General features: G+C 44.2%; 1 protein-coding gene and 1 long non-coding RNA gene across 2 annotated transcripts in view; both read right to left on the bottom strand.

Moving 5' to 3' along the window:
* Positions 1-1,341: 1,341 nt before the first annotated feature.
* The window catches only part of LOC135977429 (uncharacterized), a 33,479-nt gene continuing 13,677 nt past the window's right edge, over positions 1,342-21,143 (bottom strand). The window contains exons 2-3 of the long non-coding RNA XR_010594915.1: positions 7,091-7,248; positions 1,342-1,642 (exon numbers count right to left, since the gene is read on the bottom strand). This is a non-coding gene — a long non-coding RNA (uncharacterized LOC135977429). The remainder of the gene's footprint in view (positions 1,643-7,090; positions 7,249-21,143) is intronic.
* On the bottom strand, positions 14,382-16,536 carry LOC135977421 (uncharacterized). Its single transcript, XM_065578313.1, has 2 exons — positions 15,602-16,536; positions 14,382-15,006 (listed from the first exon to the last, which is right to left on the bottom strand). Exons 1-2 carry the CDS (start codon positions 16,143-16,145, stop codon positions 14,504-14,506), a joined length of 1,047 nt encoding a protein of 348 aa, XP_065434385.1. The 5' UTR covers positions 16,146-16,536; the 3' UTR covers positions 14,382-14,503.

The following is a 21,143-nucleotide window of genomic DNA, read 5'->3' as shown; positions in this document are numbered from 1 at the left end:
ACTATCTGCAGAACGAGTGTTTATTTTCTAAGTGTTTAGTTATTAAAGCAAAAGCACCAAGACAGAAGTGCTTCTAAATGTTGTGAACTTTACAATTGTTAAGGTTTCTGAGAGGTCACAAAGGTCCCAGATAACATTAGCAACTAAATGCTATGTTGTCCCTTTGCGCTATCAACAGGAAACATCTTTAACAGCACAGGAACTACAGCTTTGTAATTGGCTTGGTGCAAGAACATGACAGTATTTTTCTCATCCTATCAGGAGTCAGATATTTTGGGAGCTGATATATAAAGCACACAGCACATAGTGTCTTTTGAACATTGGGAACAGGTTAATGTGGGAAATTCAGTGGTGCTTTGCTATTTTATTAGCTGCTGTAGTTGTAGCGTGGATTATTTTCTCATGCATTGTTTAGGCTGATATTTCATCACAAGTCATACATATTTACGACATTTTTGTGGATATGCATGTATGATTAGATATACTTAACACTGAGAGGAAGCTTTTAAAGAGACATTTAGCAAATAACTAACTGCCATCATTAATTCAAATATAGAAGTCCTTATTTATTCCTTATCAAAATGCCTATTGACATCAAAGGTACAGGATTAAGCTCCATATACAAAAACTTCAGTAACCTTCTAGATTATAGAACTTTATATGTGTGATAGCCTCAGATACTGAACTAATAAGAGAGTTACTACTGTGATCTGTACATTCAAAGGAGCAGTCTCTGTGCCATGCAATTAGTGAATTAAAAAGTTCAGTGCAAATACAACTCACTTTAAAGCAAAGCAAATGGTGTTTAACTGGGGCAGCAAAGAGTTGAGATGAAGAGTGAACAAAATTAAAGTTAATGTTCTGCACAGAGCCAAACTGTTGCTTGATATTACAAGCCTCACTTTCCCCATTTACTAAAGTGTATTTTCCAAGGCTTCCTTTGCTGATTGGATCAATAGCAACTTAAGCTAGTAAATAAGAAAAATAATTCATACTAGCACTTAAATGGCTAAACCCTAACTAATCAGTCAGTTTTGTCCATTCATACAGCACGTGACACATCTTCAATTTTGCACTCTAATCGCATAATGAAGTCAAGTCACATGGAAGGCAAGATCAGGCCCAAAATGCTGACTATGGATTCTCTTTCAGTGTGAAATGCTTTCTCCTCTGAAGTAACTAGCTGAGAGCACTGGAGTGTTAAAGTCATGGCTGGGTAAAAAATAGATCCTGAAGAGCATAATAGAAAAAATTGTAATAGCTGGAAAGCTGTTTTTAAACTTTCCTATAAAATGATAGATAGTCCTACAAACCCTTAGTCAGGTGATTAGGCCCGTGGCCGCTATTTGCCTATTTTTATACCATATCTAACATCGTAGCAGCTGATCCTGAATTTTCATGTAAGTAAGGATTGTGTTGGTGTGAATGGCTTCTCAGGACTGCGTCCCATGAGACCAATCAACATTAGATTTTTTTAATTTCCATAATCTTTATTACAGTTTATTCATAAATGGCTGTCACTTTATTTCATAAATGTACAATATATGTTTTGAACTGCTGATGCTGTGTTCGGCAGAGCTGGATAGCAGGATTACCACCAGGCAGGTGAGGGTCTTGTTTTGATTTTAAGCATGTCCTCCCCCTGCAAAAACACCATGGGAGGTGATATTCACATAATTTTGCAGGTTTGCTTTACCCATAGATTATGCCATATTAACCCAGCATAATGCAGGTGCAAGATCCCATGCTGATGGAAGGGCAAGGTGTCTGCCTAGCCAGCACTGCCACAAAAAGTTGTGGTACTGATTTGGTGGGGGCATATCCAGGGTCCTACTGCTAGATCCTGTGAGCTGTGTAAGGTGACTGATTCCACCTTAAATGTTACAAGCTAAATTAAATCCAAACAAATTGTCTTAGTGCATTGTATCAAGCATCTAAAAGTCAGAGACATCTGAGATTTGTGGTTATCTGCATCCACGCTGAGATCGGCAAATATGGTCCATGGATATAAAGCAGCGATTCACAGATTTGCAGGGCTCTAGATATAAAATTTGGATTTGCATCCATCTGTGATCCACAAATATGGTATGCAGATATAAAATGGATATCTGCAGATTTGCAGGGCTCTAGTTATTTGCAGTGAGTTACGGTGGCCAAATTTCACAGATGGAGTATATTCAGGAAGCAAAACCCTGTTTTTCTTAAACATGCCTGTGTAAGTAAATCTCTCTCTCTCTACCTTAGATGCTGTTCAGTATAAGCCAGGGGTTCTCAAACTGGGGGTCAGAACTTCTCAGGAGGTTGTGACCTCTCAGGGGGCCATGAGGTTATTACATAGGGGGTCGCGAGCTGTCAGCTGCCACCCCAAACCCCGGTTTTCCTCCAGCATTTATAATGGTGTTAAACGCATATTTATATATTTTTAATTTATAAGGGGGTGTTGCACTCAGAGGCTTGCTATGTGAAAGGGGTCACCAGTGCAAAAGTTTGAGAACTACTGGTGTATGCTGAATAAAGATTATAGGAAAAACATTAACATTTTGATGCTCCTGACATCCTAAAATATATGCGCTAGCTCAACCTGAAGTTATGAGGTAGATGAAGGAATACTGGTCGGCTCTGGGGGCGAGAATTTTATGGCATGGCAGGAGAGCAACAAATTTAGATTTCAAAAGGGCAGACTTTGAGAAACTAAAGAAACTAGTTAGTGAAGTCAACTGGACTGAAGAGCTGAGGCATTTAAATGCTTGCATCCCAAACAAGGAGGAAAAGACTTGTAGGGAAGGGCTCCAGATCTAACTGGATGAATAACCACTTCAAAACAGATATTAGGCATAAGCAGGGAGCCTACGGGGAATGGAAGAAGGTACTGATGAGCAAAGAAAGCTATATCTTGGAGGTAAAAATGTGTAGGGCTCAAGGGAGAATTGCCAAAAGTCAACCAGAATTAGCCATTGCGAAGGAAATTAAAACAAAGAGGTTCTTTAGCCGTATAAATAAAAAGAGACCATGAAGAGAAAAAGAGAACAACATAAAAATTAAGAAACTAGTTAAACAGAAATTAAAAGGAATAGTCACAAGGGTGAAATGCCTGCAAACTGCCTGGCAACTACTTAAAAACATCATAATAGAAGCTCAAATTAAATGTATACCCCCAAATTAAAAAAAAACAGTAAGAAGACTTAAAAAAAAATGCCACCATACTAAACAGCAGCGTAAAAGAGCCAGTGTGAGGCAAAAGGCCTCATTTTAAAAATTGGAAGTCAAATCCAAGTGAGAACAATAGAAAGGAGCATAAACTCTGGCAAGTCATGTGTGAAAGTATAGTAAGGCAGGCCAAGAAAGAATTTGAAGAGCAACTAGATAAGGACACACAAACTAACAGCAGACTCAAGAAGTCTGCCAAACAGTCAGTAAGGCCACTGGACAACTGAGCTGCTAAAGGAGCACCCAAGGAAAACACGGTTGTTGCGGAACAGCTAAATGAATTCTTTGCCTCAGTCTTCACTAAAGAGGATGTGAGGGTGATTCCAAACCTGAGCTATTCTTTATAGGTAGCAAATCTCAGGAACTGTCCCAGCTTGAGGTGTCAATAGAGAAGGTTTTGGAACACATTGATACATTAAACAGTAATAAGTTACCAGGACCAGATGGTATTCACCCAAGAGTTCTGAAGGAACTCAAATGTGAAATTGCAGAGCTACCAACTGTGGTATGTAACCTATTGCTTAAATCAGCCTCTGGACCAGATGATTGGAAGGTAGCTAATATAATGCTGATTTTTTTAAACAGGATGCAGAAGTGATCCTGGCAATTACTGGTAGGTTAGCCTAACTTTATTACCAGGCAAGTTGGTTGAAACTATAGTACAGGACAAATTTATCGGACACATAGGTGAACACAATATCTTGGAGAAGAGTCAAACAGGTTTATCAAAGGGAAATCATGCCACATCAATCTATTAGAATTCTTTGAGGGGGGTCAACAAGTATGTGGACAAGAGTGATCCAGTCACTATACTGTACTCAGAATTTCAGAAAGCCTTTGAAAAAGTCCCACATGAAAGGCACTTTAAGAAAACTAAGCAGTCATGGTCTAAGAGAGGAGGTCCTCTCATGGCTCAATAATTGATTAAAAGATAGGAAAGAAAGGATAGGAATAAATGCTCAGTTTTTTACCGTAGAGCGAGGTAAATAGCAGGGTCCCCCGAGGCTCTGTATCAGGACCAGTGTTGTTCAACATAGTCAGAAATGATCTGAAAAGGGGGTTAACAGTGAGGTGGCAAAATTAGCAGATGGTACAAAATTAGTCAAGATAGCAAGTTCAAAGCTGACTGTGAGAGTTACAAAAGGCTCTCACAAAACTGGCTGATTGGGCAACAAAATGGCAGATGAAATTCAATGCTGATAAGTGCAAAGTAATACACATTGGAAAAACATAGTTCCACCTACATATATGAAATTATGGAGAGAGAGAGAGAGAGAGAGAGAGAGAGAGAGAGAGAGAGTGTGTGTGTGTGTGTGTGTGTGTGTGTGTGTGCGCGCGCGCGCAATAGCTATTACCACCCGAGAAAAAGTTCTTGGCGTTATAATGGATAGGGCCCTGAAAACATTTGCTGCAGCGGCAGTCAACCCCATGCTTTGGATGGCCCTAAACCTTCAACTGCCAGAAGCTGTGACTGGACAACAGGGGATAAAGCAATTGAAATTGTCCTGTCTGTTCATTCCCTCTGAAGCATCTGGCACTAGCCACTATCGTAAAACAGGATACTGGGCTAGATGGGTCATGGTACCACATGGGAAAATATTAATTAAGCTAGAGAAGATAGGGATTAGCACAGGTATTGTAAAGTGGGTAAGGCATTGGCTAAAGTGGAGCAATGATGGGTTGTGCCAAAGAACTATCAGGCTGGAGGGAAATTATTAGTGAGTTTCTCAAGAATCTGCTTTTGTAATAGATCTTGTTAAGTATTTTAATTAATGACAGTGGCATAAAAAGTTGGAGTGTGCTAATGAAATGTGATGGTGACAAATTGGGAGGCATTGTAAATACAGAGGAGGATCAAAATATTATACAGGAAGAATTAGGATGATGTAAGCAATAGAAATGGGATGAAATTTAATAGTACAATCTGCAAGGTCATGCTCTTAGGGACTAAGATCTGTGTGTTTTAGTCTATCATAGGATGACTATGAGCCATCACTATGATGAAGCCATAAAAAAGGCAAATGCAAGCCTAGTATGTATCAGGCAAAGTATTTAATATAAAGATAGGGAAGTATTCATGTCATCATACAAGGTAGTAGTAAGACCTCCTCTGGAAACTTTGTACAATTCTGGTCACCCCACATCCAAGAAAAATGAAATCAAACTGGAGCAGATGCAGATAAAGGCTACTAGGATGATCAGAGGAATGGAGAGCCCATCTTACAAGAGGAGACTAAAAGAGCTTGACTCTTTTATCTTAGTAAAACAAGGCTCAGCGGGGCTATGATTGTTCTCTATAAATACATCAGGGAAGGAGAACAGCTATTTAAACTAAAGGACAATGTTGGCATAAGAACAAATGGGTATCAACTGGCCATGAATAAATTTAACCTGGAAATTAGAAGGCTTCCAACCACCAGAACAATGAAGTTCTAGAACAGCATTCTAGTAGGAATTCTGGGGGAAAACAACCTTACTAGATTTAAAATGGAGTTTGATAAATTTGTGAACAAGATTATATTATGAAGTTGCCTGTGATAGCAGAGTACTGGACTCGATGACCAAAGAACTCCCTTCCAGTCTTATGTCCTATATTCCTGTGTTAGACAGGATGTTGGACTAGATGATCAGAGTGGGCCTTTCTGGTCTTAGAATCTCTGAACAATCCGTCCTAAGCATTTATTTCTTTCAGTGACCACTAGATTAAGTTATCTCCCCTTGATACAAGCAAAGTTCTTTGAGACACATCTGGAGCTTCCTGCTGGTGTCCTGGGGCATCCACAGCAAACCAGCCAGAAAACAGTCAGTGAGAGTGGAGCCGAACCCAAAAACCAGAAGTGAACAAGCAATTCACAAAGAGGGACAATGCCAGTTTTATTTCTCTCACCAAGAAACTAACGCAGCAAGAATAGTATCTGTTCAGAGAGAAATTCTCAGCTGTACTTCCAGCTTGAGCCAAGAGTTAGGGCAGAAGGGAGAATGATGCAAAGAAAGTGTTCCATGGGAGAGATGATGTGTCTGTGCTTGTCCCAAGCCTCTGTATTTGCAGCACAATTGGTCAAATGGGGAAATCTGCTGCTGCACAACAGCACTTGGGACAAACAGTCCTGCTGAGTAAGTGGGGCAGTTCCTGAAAATGTCTAAATTGTGTTTCTACCTGCTGCTGGGACTATTTCCTCCCTTTCATTTTTGGCAGAGGACTCTAGCACCACATATTCTCACCTGGACTTCTGCTGCACATCTGCTTTGTCAGAGACAGCAACAAGCCAGAGTGTGTCGGCGCTGGCATATTAACAAATGCCATCCCTATGCAACATTGTAGAATATCTATTGTTTTGTGGTTATAATTCTTTCCCCTTACAGAAGTATTTAGAGATAATATAATTATTATCACTGTACGATAGCACTTGTCAATAGTGCCTTTTTCCTGAGGCTCACTAAGCACTTAACAGCCATTCGGTAATTATACACCTGGGAGAAAGATTAGTGGTGGTATTATCATTGAGCAGATAAGGAACTGTAGATATTGGAGGGAGCAGAAGTGATTTGCCAAGGCCACATAATGAGTTAGTGACAGAGCGGAGACCAGATCCAGGAATCCTGGTTTCCTTGCTCTAACTCACTAGACTTGTCTTTCTTCTTTCTCCCAGAAGCTGTGTGGCCCAGACAAGAGGTTCCAGGCTGAAATTCCTTGTCACTTTCCCAGTTTAAAAATATTTAATCACAAAGACCGAACTAGAATCAGGGAAGAAGAGGAATAATTGAGTATGAAGAAGTTAAATAGTCTAAGTCCTATTACTAAACCCTTGTTGGTTCAGCTTGGCCCCTCCCCACAGAAGATATAGCTAGGCGTGACTTATAGGCACTGAGGGGTGTCACCCACCTTTTGATGGTATTTCAGCTCTTGACCCCTCACCATATTTCTGAGCTGTCTCATGAAGACCAGGAGAGTAGTGAGCCTTGCAGGGCTTGCAAGAATAGTGGTGCAGATGACACAGAGCAAGTACCCATCATGCCTGGTTAGATTCTGTCTCACAGAACCTGCACAGAATAGGATACAATAGGAATTAGCAGGTCTAGCATAGTGCTGGCCCCTTCATTCCCACAAGAGTCACCAATGCTGTATGATCATAGTGTCAAAGATTGCAGAGCGCTCCAGCAGAAACTGCCGAGGGGTTTAGGCGTGGCTCAAGGCCAACAAGGGACGGTTCATCAGCTCCAGCAAAACCATCTCTGGAAAGTGTCTGACACCTAAGTATGGTGACTGCAGAAGAGATGCCGCTGGAACTTGGATGCCACCACTTTCTCAATACCTTTGCCAAAAATAAAAGGATAGATGGTTTGGGTAAGTGTAACATCCTGCACTTTTTAAGGTGGCTCATCGATACTTTCTGTGTAGGCAGCATTGATGATCTCAGTATGAGGCCTAGTTGTTCTTTGCTTGCAAGAGGGGCAGGGTGTCTATGTCAGATATAACAATCTGGACCCACCTCAGAGCTTTTAGGAGCCTGAGGATGTCCATTCCCCCCACCCCGGCCGCCATATTAGTTACTGTGAAACTAGGGTGACCAGACAACAAATGTGAAAAATCGGGACGGGGTGGGGTGGGGAGGGGAGGTAATAGGAGCCTATATAAGAAAAAGACCCAAAAATCGGGACTGTCCCTATAAAATTGGGACATCTGGTGGCCCTATGTGAAACACATGAGCTTTGGACATGCAGTCACTGGCTGTGGTTGGTGACGGCTAATTATTAGAACAAGAAGCAGGGACTCAGGAATCTTGGGCAGGTCCTTCCCCTGCCCTGTGCCTCTGTTTCCCCAATCTGTAAAATGGGGCTGATAACTTTACTTGGCTCCAAGGATTTGGTAAGGCTGCTTTGAGAGCATTAGAGAAGAGCAGAGAATTATGATTATTGTCATCGGTGTGTGGTTGAAAGTGAAGAGCGCGAAGGATCTTTTGCCCCTTACAGGGGAGGAGGCCAGCTTGTTATTTTTCCTGGTACTCTTAAAAAGAAACAACCAGCTGCTGTTGATTTTACATGTTAACCGATTCAGCCCTATATTGTGGCTAGAGCTAGGCTTGGTGGTGGGGCTCCTGCTGCACCCATGACAATGCTGCACAGAGCAGAGCACAGGGAGCTCTGAACACTTGCAGCAGTTTCTGGGTCTTGCTAGAGCTGCATCTCAGAAATACCCAAGAGCAGAGTTTATATGGTGCCGCTGTGGGCCAAGGTGAGGGGGGCGTTAGGAAGCTTCAGAACTGAAAGATGGAATTGCAGTAAAGTTCTGCTGCCTACAGAAATGGCATTCATTGTCAGAGCAACAAGACACTACAAAGCAAGAGCCAACGCAAGGGAATTCATTCCCATCCTGAGCCATTAGGACATATTTCACCTTCTGATTCTACTTGAACTAATAAAGAGCTACTACTAACCACACTGGTGTGGCAGGACAAACCAATTATTCTTTTAGCAGTTTGCCATAAAAATATTTTGGGGCAAAGCAGATTATTTTTATTTTGGACAACATCATTCAAGAACGCTGCGCCACAAGTTTGGTCTGAAACAAACCACACACGTTTTGACTCTTTTTATCTTGTATCAGCGGCGGAGAGCTATGTGTGGTTACAGTTTTTTCTGCTCCTCATTTCTGAGAAGAGAGGATCATATTTAATCATTGTGTCAGTTGGCACAAACACCATGTTTGTAGTGAAATGCTAAAAAAACAGCCCATTTATCTTTCCCTCAATCAAGATTCATATGATACGGGCTTTTAACGTTAGAACCTATCAGTAATGAAACCTGTGAAGGCTTCATCTACATAGCTTGTTTACTGTAATTTATTGTAAAGCATGATGTGACCTATCATGCCTAATATAACAAACACAAACGCTCTATTCTGTACCCAAGTGGTGGTGTTGCCTGGAAGACTGCTGCTTTGGCTCTGTATTATTATTCATTGTCATATGAATGAAGAGTAGCTGAAGTGTGAATTGCGCTATTAAACAGAACATTTCAGAATATGTAATATCTACACAGCTGGCATCAGAGCATCACGTCTATTGGTTGCAGCAGTGGGGGTGAGCTAGGTGTAACAGTAATAGTACATAGATAAGGCCAGAAGGGACCACTGTGTTCACCTAGTCTGACCCACATAACACTGCCAGACAATTTCACCCAATTTTTCCTGCATCTAGCCCACAACTTATAGTCAAGTTGCAGCATATCTTTTGTGACATTGCATTTGGTGGTATTACAGCATACGTTGTTCAAAGGAGCCTAGTTTACCAAGGGAACCAGATTGTGCTGTATAACTGTCCTGTGTATATTAATTATTTTATTTTTAATATTGTTTTTATTGTTGTATCACTTAGGAGCCCAGTCATGGCCTGGTCCCCTGTTGTGCTAGGTGCTGCACAAACACTGAACAAAAAGATGGTCCCTGGCCCAAGTGCTCACATTATTTACCACTCCGTCAATGTTTTGTCACCTGCAAATTTTAGCAGCACTTCTTTTATATTTTCTTCCAGAACACTGATAAAGCTATTGAATAGCATTGAGCCAATAACAGAATCCTTGGGCCCTCACTAGAAACACTCCCAATAGGTGAGGATTCTTCATTTACAATTACTTTTTTGAGATCTACCAGTTAGCCAGGTTTTAATCCATTTCACATGTGCTACATCAATTTTGTGTAGTACTCTGCTTAGAGCAGAGTTGTGGAAGCCCCACAAGGGAAGCTTATGAAAGCAGTTGAAACTGTCAGCTGCAGTAAAACCAGCAGGTACTCAAAGAGAGCAAGGACAGAGAGAAGCTGTGAAACACAAACAGCCAGATGTGTTGACTTAGATGATGATTTGAAACCTGAAAATAAATCATATGAATACATTTGACATCAGTTTAATTTTTTTTCACAGATATATTTATAACCCTCTGCTCTCAAAATGTCAATAGTGGGAGGAGAGTAGCCCTGGGGACTAGTGTCTTGGCACGGATCCAAAATGTTGTGCAACCAAGAGGAAAGCTAGGAGGTTAAGGTGATGTGCTTGGCCTTGTGAGAAAAGTTGCTGGCACCTCTACCTACCAGTGTAATGTCCCTGTTGATGTAGCTACTATCCACAATGGCAGATGTCAATTCAGAAAGCAAATACCTATGGTTGGGCATAATTATTAATATTAATATTAGTTACAATGTATGTTCCAATAGCACCTAAAGGTCTCAAACAAGTTGGGCCAAATTGTATTAGGCATTGTACAAACATCAAATCAATTACAGCCCCAAAGAGCTCACACTCTAAAAAACCCAAGCCACACCCTGACGTTCTCTATTTTCTGCATGTTTTCCGCTGGCTAATGACATTTCAGATGATACTAAATTGTGAGGAGATGCACATCCAATTAGGCTGAGCCCAGGAAAAAAAATTATATCGTATCTTGAGAGCTAAGACACATGAAAGAAAAAAACATTGCAGTCTTAGGTGCTGGAACTAGGGTGCAGCACCCCCTGACTTAAAGTGGTTTCCATCACATACAGGGTTTACAGTTTGGTTCAATGGCTCTCAGCACGCCACTATACAAATAGTTCCAGCACTCCTGATTGCATTAATCTTGGAACAACTAAGGTAAAAGATTTGGGAGAAATAATAATAATAATAAAAACAATAGATATTCAGTGGGATTGGGAAACCTGGTACACAGTCGTGCTGGAAGGGACCTATGGGTGGTAGCGGACAGCAAATTATATGTAAGTTTGTAATACAAGCTTGAGGGTACGTCTACACTACGAAATTAGTTCGAATTTATAGAAGCCGGTTTTATTGAAATCGGTTGTATACAGCCGATTGTGTGTGTCCACACAATAAAATGCTCTAGGTGCTCTAGTCGGCGGACCGCGTCCACAGTACAAGGCTAGCGTCGACTTCCAGAGCATTGCACTATGGGTAGCTATCCCACAGCTATCCCACAGTTCCCGCAGTCTCCGCCGCCCCTTTGAATTCTGGGTTGAGATCCCAATGCCCGGATGATGCAAAACAGTGTCGCGGGCGGTTCTGGGTACATGTCGTCAGGCCCCTCCCTCCCCCGTCACAGCAACGGCAGACAATAGATTCGCGCCTCTTTACCTGGGTTACCTGAGTTACCTGTGCAGACAACATGGAGCCCGCTCAGCTGAGCTCACCGTCACCATATGTCCTCTGGGTGTCGGCAGACGTGGGACTGCATTGCTGCACAGCAGCAGCTGCTAACTGCCTTTTGGCGGTAGACGGTGCAGTAGACTGGTAGCCTTCATCGGCGATCTGGGTGCTGGCAGCCGTGGGGCTTGCCTTTTGGCAGTAAATGGTGTATTACGACTATTAGCCGTCCTATTACAAGTCGGGTCATCGCACATTAGCAGAGTCTTCCCCGAGCAGCCGATTGTGCAATAGGCCTGAAGACCATCGTCATACGCCGCCCCGTATTTGCTGCCAAGCACCCAGAAAGATGCCGAGGGCTATCAGTCACGCTGCACCGTCGTCTTAAGATGTAAAAAATAGATTTGCTCTGTATTCATTTGCTTCCCCCTCCCTCCGTCAAATCAACGGCCTGCTAAGCCCAGGGTTTTCAGTTTAATCTTTGGGGGGAACATTCTGTGTGACAGTTGTTTGTGTTTCTCCCTGATGCACAGCCACCGTTCTTGATTTTAATTCCCTGTGCCTGTACGCCATGTCGTCACTCGGCCCCCCTCCCTCCTTCCCCTAGTCCGTCAGATACTACGTTTGCGCCACAGCTCAGAGAGCCGAGAAGCGGTTCGCGCCTTTTCTTTGAATTCTGGGTTGAGATCCCAATGCCCGGATGATGCAAAACAGTGTCGCGGGCGGTTCTGGGTACATGTCGTCAGGCCCCTCCCCCCTCGTCACAGCAACGCAGACAATAGATTCGCGCCTTTTTACCTGGGTTACCTGTGCAGACAACATATCACGGCAAGCATGGAGCCCGCTCAGCTCAGCTGAGCTCACCGTCACCATATGTCCTCTGGGTGCTGGCAGACGTGGGACTGCATTGCTACACAGCAGCAGCTGCTAACTGCCTTTTGGCGGTAGACGGTGTAGCATGAGTGATAGCCATGGGGCTGGCAGCCGTAGGGCTGCATTGCACCAGCCCCTTGCCAGGCGATGGTATATTATGACTGGTATCCGTCGTCATCGTATTGGTGTGGCTGTCAATCATGGCCACCTGGGCAGACATGCTACTGTTTCGATGATGATGGCTACCAGTCGTAATATACTATTTTCTGCCAATTGCCCAGTATTGTCTGCTAAGCACCCAGAAGAGGCCGAGGGCGATGCTGGGTGCTGGCGGACGTGGGGCTGGCAGACGTGGGGCTGCATTGCTACACAGCAGCAGCCCCTTGCCTTTTGGCAGATGATGGTATTTTATGATTGGTATCCGTCATCGTCGTACTGGTATGGCTGTCACTCATGCTGCACCGTCGGCTGCCACCTTAAGATGTAAAAAATAGATTTGTTCTGTATTCATATGCTTCCCCTTCCTCCGTGAAATCAATGGCCTGCTAAGCCCAGGGTTTTCATTTTAATCTTTGGGGGGACCATTCTGTGTGACAGTTGTTTGTGTTTCTCCCTGTTCCTGTACCTGTACGCCATGTCGTCACTCGGCCCTCCCTCCCTCCCGCCCTCCCTCCTTCTCCTGGTCCATCAGATACTACTTTCGCGCCTTTTTTCTGACCAGGCGCCATAGCTAGCACTGGGATCATGGAGCCCGCTCAGATCACCGCGGCAATTATGAGCACTATGAACACCACGCGCATTGTCCTGGAGTATATGCAGAGCCAGGACATGCCAAGGCGAAACCCGGACCAGGCGAGGAGGCGATTGCAGCGCGGCGACGAGAGTGATGAGGAAATTGACATGGACATAGACCTCTCACAAGGCACAGGCACCAGCAATGTGGAAATCATGGTGTCACTGGGGCAGGTTGATGCCGTGGAACGCCGATTCTGGGCCCGGGAAACAAGCACAGACTGGTGGGACCGCATCGTGCTGCAGGTATGGGACGATTCCCAGTGGCTGCGAAACTTTCGCATGCGTAAGGGCACTTTCATGGAACTTTGTGACTTGCTGTCCCCTGCCCTGAAACGCCAGGATACCAAGATGAGAGCAGCCCTCACAGTTGAGAAGCGAGTGGCGATAGCCCTGTGGAAGCTTGCAACGCCAGACAGCTACCGGTCAGTCGGGAATCAATTTGGAGTGGGCAAATCTACAGTGGGGGCTGCTGTGATCCAATTTGCCAGGGCAATGAAAGACCTGGTGATAGCAAGGGTAGTGACTCTGGGCAACGTGCAGTCAATAGTGGATGGTTTTGCTGAAATGGGATTCCCAAACTGTGGCGGGGCCATAGACGGAACCCATATCCCTATCTTGTCACCGGAGCACCAAGCCACCGACTACATAAACCGCAAGGGGTACTTTTCAATGCTGCTGCAAGCCCTGGTGGATCACAAGGGACGTTTCACCAACATCAACGTGGGATGGCCGGGAAAGGTACATGATGCTCGCGTCTTCAGGAACTCTGCTCTGTTTCGAAAGCTGGAGGAAGGGACTTTCTTCCCGGACCAGAAAGTGACCATTGGGGATGTTGAAATGCCTATCGTGATCCTTGGGGACCCAGCCTACCCCTTAATGCCATGGCTCATGAAGCCGTACACAGGCAGCCTGGACAGGAGTCAGGACCTGTTCAACTACAGGCTGAGCAAGTGCCGAATGGTGGTGGAATGTGCATTTGGACGTTTAAAAGCGCGCTGGCGCAGCTTACTGACTCGCTCAGACCTCAGCGAAAAGAATATCCCCATTGTTATTGCTACTTGCTGTGCGCTCCACAATATCTGTGAGAGTAAGGGGGAGACCTTTATGGCGGGGTGGGAGGTTGAGGCAACTCGCCTGGCCGCTGATTACGCGCAGCCAGACACCAGGGCGGTTAGAGGAGCACAGCAGGGCGCGGTGCGCATCAGAGAAGCTTTGAAAACGAGTTTTGTGACTGGCCAGGCTACTGTGTGAAACTTCTGTTTGTTTCTCCTTGATGAACCCTCCAAACCCCCCCCACCGACCCGGTTCACTCTACTTCCCTGTAAACCAACCACCCCACCCCACCCTCCCCTCCCGCTTGCAGAGGCAATAAAGTCATTTTTTTTTAACATTCATGCATTCTTTATTAGTTCCTTACAGAGGTAGGGGGATAATTGCCAAGGTAGCCTGGGATGGGTGGGGGAGGAGGGATGGAAAAGGACACACTGCATTTTAAAACTTTAACTCTTATTGAAGGCCAGCCTTCTGATGCTTGGGCGATCATCTGGGGTGGAGTGACTGGGTGGACGGAGGCCCCCCCACCGTGTTCTTGGGCGTCTGGGTGAGGAGGCTATGGAACTTGGGGAGGAGGGCTGTTGGTTACACAGGGGCTGTAGCGGCGGTCTCTGCTCCTGCTGCCTTTCCTGCAACTCAACCATACGCTCGAGCATATCAGTTTGATGCTCCAGCAGACGGAGCATTGCCTCTTGCCGTCTGTCTGCAAGCTGACGCCACCTATCGTCTTCAGCCCGCCACTTGCTCTGTTCTTCCCGCGATTCAGCCCGCCACCTCTCCTCTCGTTCATATTGGGCTTTTCTCATCTCCGTCATTGACTGCCTCCACGCATTCTGCTGTGCTCTATCAGCCTGGGCGGACATCTGCAGCTCCGTGAACATCTCGTCCCTCGTCCTACGTTTTCTCTTTCTAATGTTCACGAGCCTCTGCGAAGGAGAAACATTTGCAGCTGGCGGAGGAGAAGGGAGAGGTGGTTAAAAAAGACACATTTTAGAGAACAATGGGTACACTCTTTCATTACAAGGTCGCATATTTCGGCTTGCAGGCAGCCATCGTAGGCCACAGTGTTTTGGCTTTTTTAACCTTCTTAACATGCGGGAAAGGTTGCAAACAGCAGCGCATTTCCCATATCAAGGATGAATTGGGTTGTCCATTTAAAATGGGGTTTCAATGTAAAAGGAGTGGCTGCGGTTTCCCGGTTAACATGCGGCACAAACACAAGTAAACCCCCCCGCCCCACACACACACACGATTCTCTGGGATGATCACTTCACCCCTCCCCCCACCGCGTGGTTAACAGCGGGGAACATTTCTGGTCAGAAGAGCAGGAACGGGCGCCTCTGAATGTCCCCTTAATAAAATCACCCCATTTCAACCAGGAGAGCTTTCTGGAGATGTCCCTGGAGGATTTCCGCTCCATCCCCATACACGTTAACAGACTTTTCCAGTAGATGTACTGGCCGCGATTGCCAGGGCAAAGTAATCATTAAACACGCTTGCTTTTTTTTTGTAATGTTTACAAATAGTTACAAAGTTACACTCACCAGAGGTCTCCTGTGTGCCCTGAGGGTCTTGGGTGAGTTCGGGGGTTACTGGTTCCAGGTCCAGGGTCACAAACATATCCTGGCTGTTGGGGAAACCGGTTTCTCCGCTTCCTTGCTGCTGTGAGCTACCTACAGTACCTCCATCGTCATCATCCTCCTCGTTCCCCGAACCGTCTTCCCTGTGTGTTTCTCCAGTGAGAGAGTCATAGCACACGGTTGGGGTAGTGGTGGCTGCACCCCCTAGGATCGCATGCAGCTCCGCGTAGTAGCGGCAAGTTTGCGGCTCTGCCCCGGACCTTCCGTTTGCTTCTCTGGCTTTGTGGTAAGCTTGCCGTAGCTCCTTAATTTTCACGCGGCACTGCTGTGTGTCCCTGTTATGGCCTCGGTCCTTCATGGCCTTGGAGATCTTTTCTAATACTTTTCCATTTCTTTTACTGCTACGGAGTTCAGCTATCACTGCTTCATCTCCCCATATGGCGAGCAGATCTCGTACCTCCCGTTCGGTCCATGCTGGAGCTCTTTTGCGATCCTGGGAGGACTCCATCACGGTTACCTGTGCTGATGAGCTCTGCGGGGTCACCTGTGCTCTCCACGCTGGGCAAACAGGAAATGAAATTCAAACCTTCGCGGGTCTTTTCCTGTCTACCTGGTCAGTGCATCTGAGTTGAGAGTGCTGTCCAGAGCGGTCACAATGAAGCACTGTGGGATAGCTCCCGGAGGCCAATAACGTCGAATTCCGTCCACACTACCCCAATTCCGACCCGCAAAGACCGGTTTTATCGCTAATCCCCTCGTCAGAGGTGGTGTAAAGAAACCGGTTTAAAGGACCCTTTAAGTCGAAAGAAAGGGCTTCGTTGTGTGGACGTGTCCAGGCTTAATTCGGTTTAACGCCGCTAAAGTCGACCTAAACCCGTAGTGTAGACCAGGCCTGAGAGTCATACACAAAAGTTTCATGTTATAGCGCAAAGTGATGGTTGTTTTTCTCTGGAGATCTTTAGTGGAATAGCACATTCAAGTCTGGTACTACATAACTGAAAAAATATTGACCACTCGGAAGGAATTCAGAGAAGAGCAACAGAAATGATCAAGTGGCTGGAGGGCTTGATTTGATGCAAGATTAAGAATTAAATATATATAGCTTGGCTAAGTGCTAGCTAATGTGGTAGGACCATTATAACAATCTACAAATATTTGAAGGGTGTAAACACCAAGAAGTGAGAAGAACTATTTAGTGTGGTTCTTGGTGGTAATCATAGAATCATAGAATATCAGAGTTGGAAGGGACCTCAAGAGGTCATCTAGTCCAACCCCCTGCTCAAAGCAGGACCAATTCCCAGCTAAATCATCCCAGCCAGGGCTTTGTCAAGCCGGGCCTTAAAAACCTCCAAGGAAGGAGACTCCACCACCTCCCTAGGTAACGCATTCCAGTGTTTCACCACCCTCCTAGTGAAATATAATGAGAAGTGGCAAGATGACATTTTAAAGGGAACATAGCTGACTAGCAGGATAAACTTCCTGCCTGTGAGATAGATATTCTAGGCTATGGAATAATCACCCACAGAAAGTTGTGGAAGCTCCTTTGTTAGAGACTTTAAAAACTAGACTGCACAAAACACTAGTAAATGCAGCGTAGGGAACAATCCTGAGTATACAGGGAGATGGCTTGGATGATTTACTAAAGGGGTTTCAAACTCATTCTGAGAAAAGAGACAAATTACATTTTAGTTTTGATGCATTGGTTGTATTTACATAGGGTCATGTACTCTTCTCCATCCACCGCAGTTCACCCATTGTCTAAGATCAGAGGAGATTTGCACAAAGATCGAGGGCAGAATATAGGCTTTATGTTGTAACTAATCTTTTACATAGTAACCTTACTGTTACATTCAATATCAATCACTGGGAAAAATAATCCAGGACACTTTTAGGACCACTACTACTTCTTGCCCTTTGGAGTTACCAATTTTGAACACACAGCTGAGGTAATTGTGGAAATGAGGAGCACAAACGTGCAAATAAATTGTTTTAAAATGTATCTCTTATAGTGTCGTCGTTAGTCTTAAGAATCAACATCCTAATAATGCTACTGTGAGATGCATGCAGCAGCATATAGAGTTGTCAAGTCAGGCTGGTTACATACTTGTAAAGACAGCACTTGAATCAGTTACTCCAAGTTTATGTTTGGAAAGTTTTCTTCACAGCCATACGTTCTAGAAACGTACATTTTAAAAAGTGAAAGTTTGCACTTTGCAGACACTCTATGATGGGGCCAGACAAATACTTTTAAACAGCTGGATCCAGCCCGGGGTGCGGTGCTTGAAACCACTGATATAGCTGGGCGTTTCCATCTCTAACTAATAGAATGCCATGATTCTATGGCTTTCTTGTTGATTTGTAGAAGGTCTTTTGTGATTTTAAGCACTTCCAGACCACATGCCACCTCAGCCAAACCCATTGTGACTTGCTACCTGTCTACCTGAAAACCCACTTCCTCTCTCTCTCTTTGGTACCATTACAAGAGGCTGACTGTTATATTTCTAAAGTGGTGTGATGCAAGGCACAGTCTGATTAGGAACTACATGCATTTCTTTATCCAGAATTTCTGAAGCCAATTAATTCCATAAAGCACAATTGTAGGCAGGTGCCTTCCCTTCTCATTGACCTCTCCATCCTTGAAATTAAGAGATTATTCTAGTGTACTTCAGTGAGTTCTTGGTGACATTTTAATCCATGTCTTCTGCTTGCCTCTTACAATAATCACTTTTCATTTCCACAATATTTTTAAAAATATGTACATTTAGTTCATGTTTGTAAAATGCTCTGATGATGAAAAGAAGGCTAGAAATCCTAAATGTTACTATCAGCATTTTCAAGAGATATTTTCTTCCATATTATCACAATGAAACATATTGTGGCCTCTGCACATGTTAAAATGGATGGTAAATATAATAAATTGTATATTTTGAGGAGTATCCATCAGGAAACTGAAAATTTAGAGCTTTATGAATATTAAACATTCCAGTATTTCAGACACACTTTCCATGAGGCTATTTTAATTGAATAGTAGACATGGAAAAGACCCATTTGTGCATCCAGTCCACCCCAAATGTGAATAAAGACATGGCTTTTTATCCTAAAAATCTTAAAGAAGGAACCCTTTAATTTAACTGGCAGAAGTTGCATGATAGGTGCCCATAAAGTGGCCAGCCAAGCTGGAATTTTCTCTGAAAGCCCAGACATCAGAGCAATGAAAACCCAGATATAGGTACATATCTTGATTTTACTTAAGGTGGTGGTATATGTATGTGTAAAGAAATCCCCTCTCGCCCCTTCATGGGCCTTATTTCTCCTTTCATGTACACCAGCGTTAATCTGGCATAACTACTGAAACCAGTGGAATTACACTGGTGTGAGTGAAGAATGAGATCTTGTGTCTAATTTAATGTGCATCATGGAGGGACCTCACATTCCTAAACACACAAAACCAAATAGAAACTTAAATGATAGATTCCCCACCTCTCAATGGGGCCAACAGCAACCTACAGGCAGCTTGTCTCAGTTTCCTCTGATATTGTGGCGATTGGGACCATATAAAGATCTAGAGAGATAGCAACATACCCTGAAAAATCTAAAAAATTTGCCTTACTTAACCTGTCATCATGAATCAAACTATTCAGAAGTTCTCAGGCGGAATTAGGCTGCTTTGGACATTGCTGTTCAGATCTGGATTGTGAAAAGAATATCTAAGCACCATTACAATTATAACTTTCTGCATAAATCTAGCCACTGTGAAAGCCATTTCTGCACCATAGACGTGCAGTCTTAGAACTCAGGAAAAGGGCAGCAGGAGCAACCTGCAGTCTTATAAAGAAAAATAAGATTTAAAAAACACACCCCTTGAAGTTTTTCTGCAGGTGGCCTCAGTTTCGAAAACCACTTGAGTCCCTGACTACTGAGTGTGTGGCTCTCCACAGCCCATTGAGGTTTACTGATCTACTGTTAAGCTACTGATGGTAATAACAATACTTTATAGAGCAAACACTGAGAATATTGACATTTCAGAGGCATGCACAACATACTTGATGCATTAAAATACTGATTAAAGATTAAATAGTTAAACAGCAACAAACTATACGAGCATTTAGTTTCAGGCTTTGAGATCATATTAAATGTATACCCCAAAATAAAAAGAATAGTAAGAGAGACAAAAAACAAACAAATAAACAAAGCTACTGTGACTAAACCACAGAGTAAAAGAAGACGTTGGACGCAAAAAGGCATCCTTTAAAAACTGGAAGTCAAATACTATTGAGGAAAATAGAAAGGAGCATGTACTCTGACAACTCAAATATAAGTATGCAGGCCAAAAAAGAATCTGAAGAGCTACTAGTGTAAGACTCAAAAACTAACAGCAAAAATATTTGTAAGTACAGAAGCTGGAAGCCTGCCAAACAATCAGTGGATGTTTGGAGATGCTAAAGGAGCGCTCAGGGAAGACAAAGCCATTCCAGAGAAGCTAAATGAATTATTTGCATCGCTCTTCACTGCAGAGGCTGTGAGGGAGATTCCCACACTCGAGCCATTCTTTTTAAGTGACAAATCTGAGGAATTGTCCCAGATTGAGGTGGCAATAGAGGAGGTTTTTGGAACAAATTGATAAATTAAATAGTAATAAGTCACCAGGACCAGCTGGGATTTTAGGGTTGGAAGAGACCTCAGGAGGTCATCTAATCCAACCCCCTGCTCAAAGCAGGACCAAGACCAACTAAATCACCCCAGCCACGGCTTTGTCAAGCCACGCCTTAAAAACCTCTAAGGATGGAGTTTCCACCACCTCCCTAGATAACCCATTCCAGTGCTTCACCACCCTCCTAGGGAAATAGTGTTTCCTAATATCCAACCTAGACCTCCCCCACTGCAACTTGAGACCATTGCTCCTTGTTCTGTCATCTGCCACCACTGAGAACAGTTGATCTCCAGCTTCTTTGGAATCCCCCTTCAGGTAGTTGAAGGCTGCTATCAAATCCCCTCTCATTCTTCTCTTCTGCAGACTAAACAACCCCAGTTCCCTCAGCCTCTCCTCATAAGTCATGTGCCCCAGCCCCCTGATCATTTTCGTTGCCCTCCATTGGACTCTCTCCAATTTGTCCACATCCTTTCTGTAGTGGGGGCCCAAAACTGGACGCAATACTCCAGATGTGGCCTCACCAGTTCCAAAGAGGGGAATAATCACTCCCCTCGATCTGCTGGCAATGTTCCTACTAACGCAGCCCAATATGCTGTTGGCCTTTTTGGCATCAAGGGCACACTGCTGACTCATATCAAGCTTCTCATCCACTATAATCCCAAGGTCCTTTTCTGCAGAACTGCTGCTTAGCTAGTCAGTCCCCAGCCTGTAGTGGTGTATAGGTAGGGTTACCATATTTCAGCAAGCAAAAAAGAGGACGGGAGGAGCCCCGCCCCCGTCCTGCCCTAGCCCCGCCCCTGCCCCTCCCACTTCCTGCCCCCCTCAGAACTCCCAACCCTCCCCCCGTTCCTTGTC

This window comes from Chrysemys picta, chromosome 25 (genome assembly GCF_011386835.1).
Source record: "Chrysemys picta bellii isolate R12L10 chromosome 25, ASM1138683v2, whole genome shotgun sequence".
NCBI classification, from domain to species: Eukaryota; Metazoa; Chordata; order Testudines; family Emydidae; genus Chrysemys; species Chrysemys picta.
The sequence above is the reverse complement of the archived record's forward strand: the minus strand, read 5'-3'. Positions and strand labels throughout refer to the sequence as shown.

Excerpts from the sequence above, each read along its gene's own strand:
- LOC135977421 (XM_065578313.1), bottom strand. The coding sequence starts at position 16,145 with ATGGAGTCCTCCCAGGATCGCAAAAGAGCTCCAGCATGGACCGAACGG. Across the intron at positions 15,007-15,601 it reads GGGCACACAGGAGACCTCTG|CTGCAAATGTTTCTCCTTCG; the intron begins GTGAGTGTAACT and ends CTCCTCCGCCAG.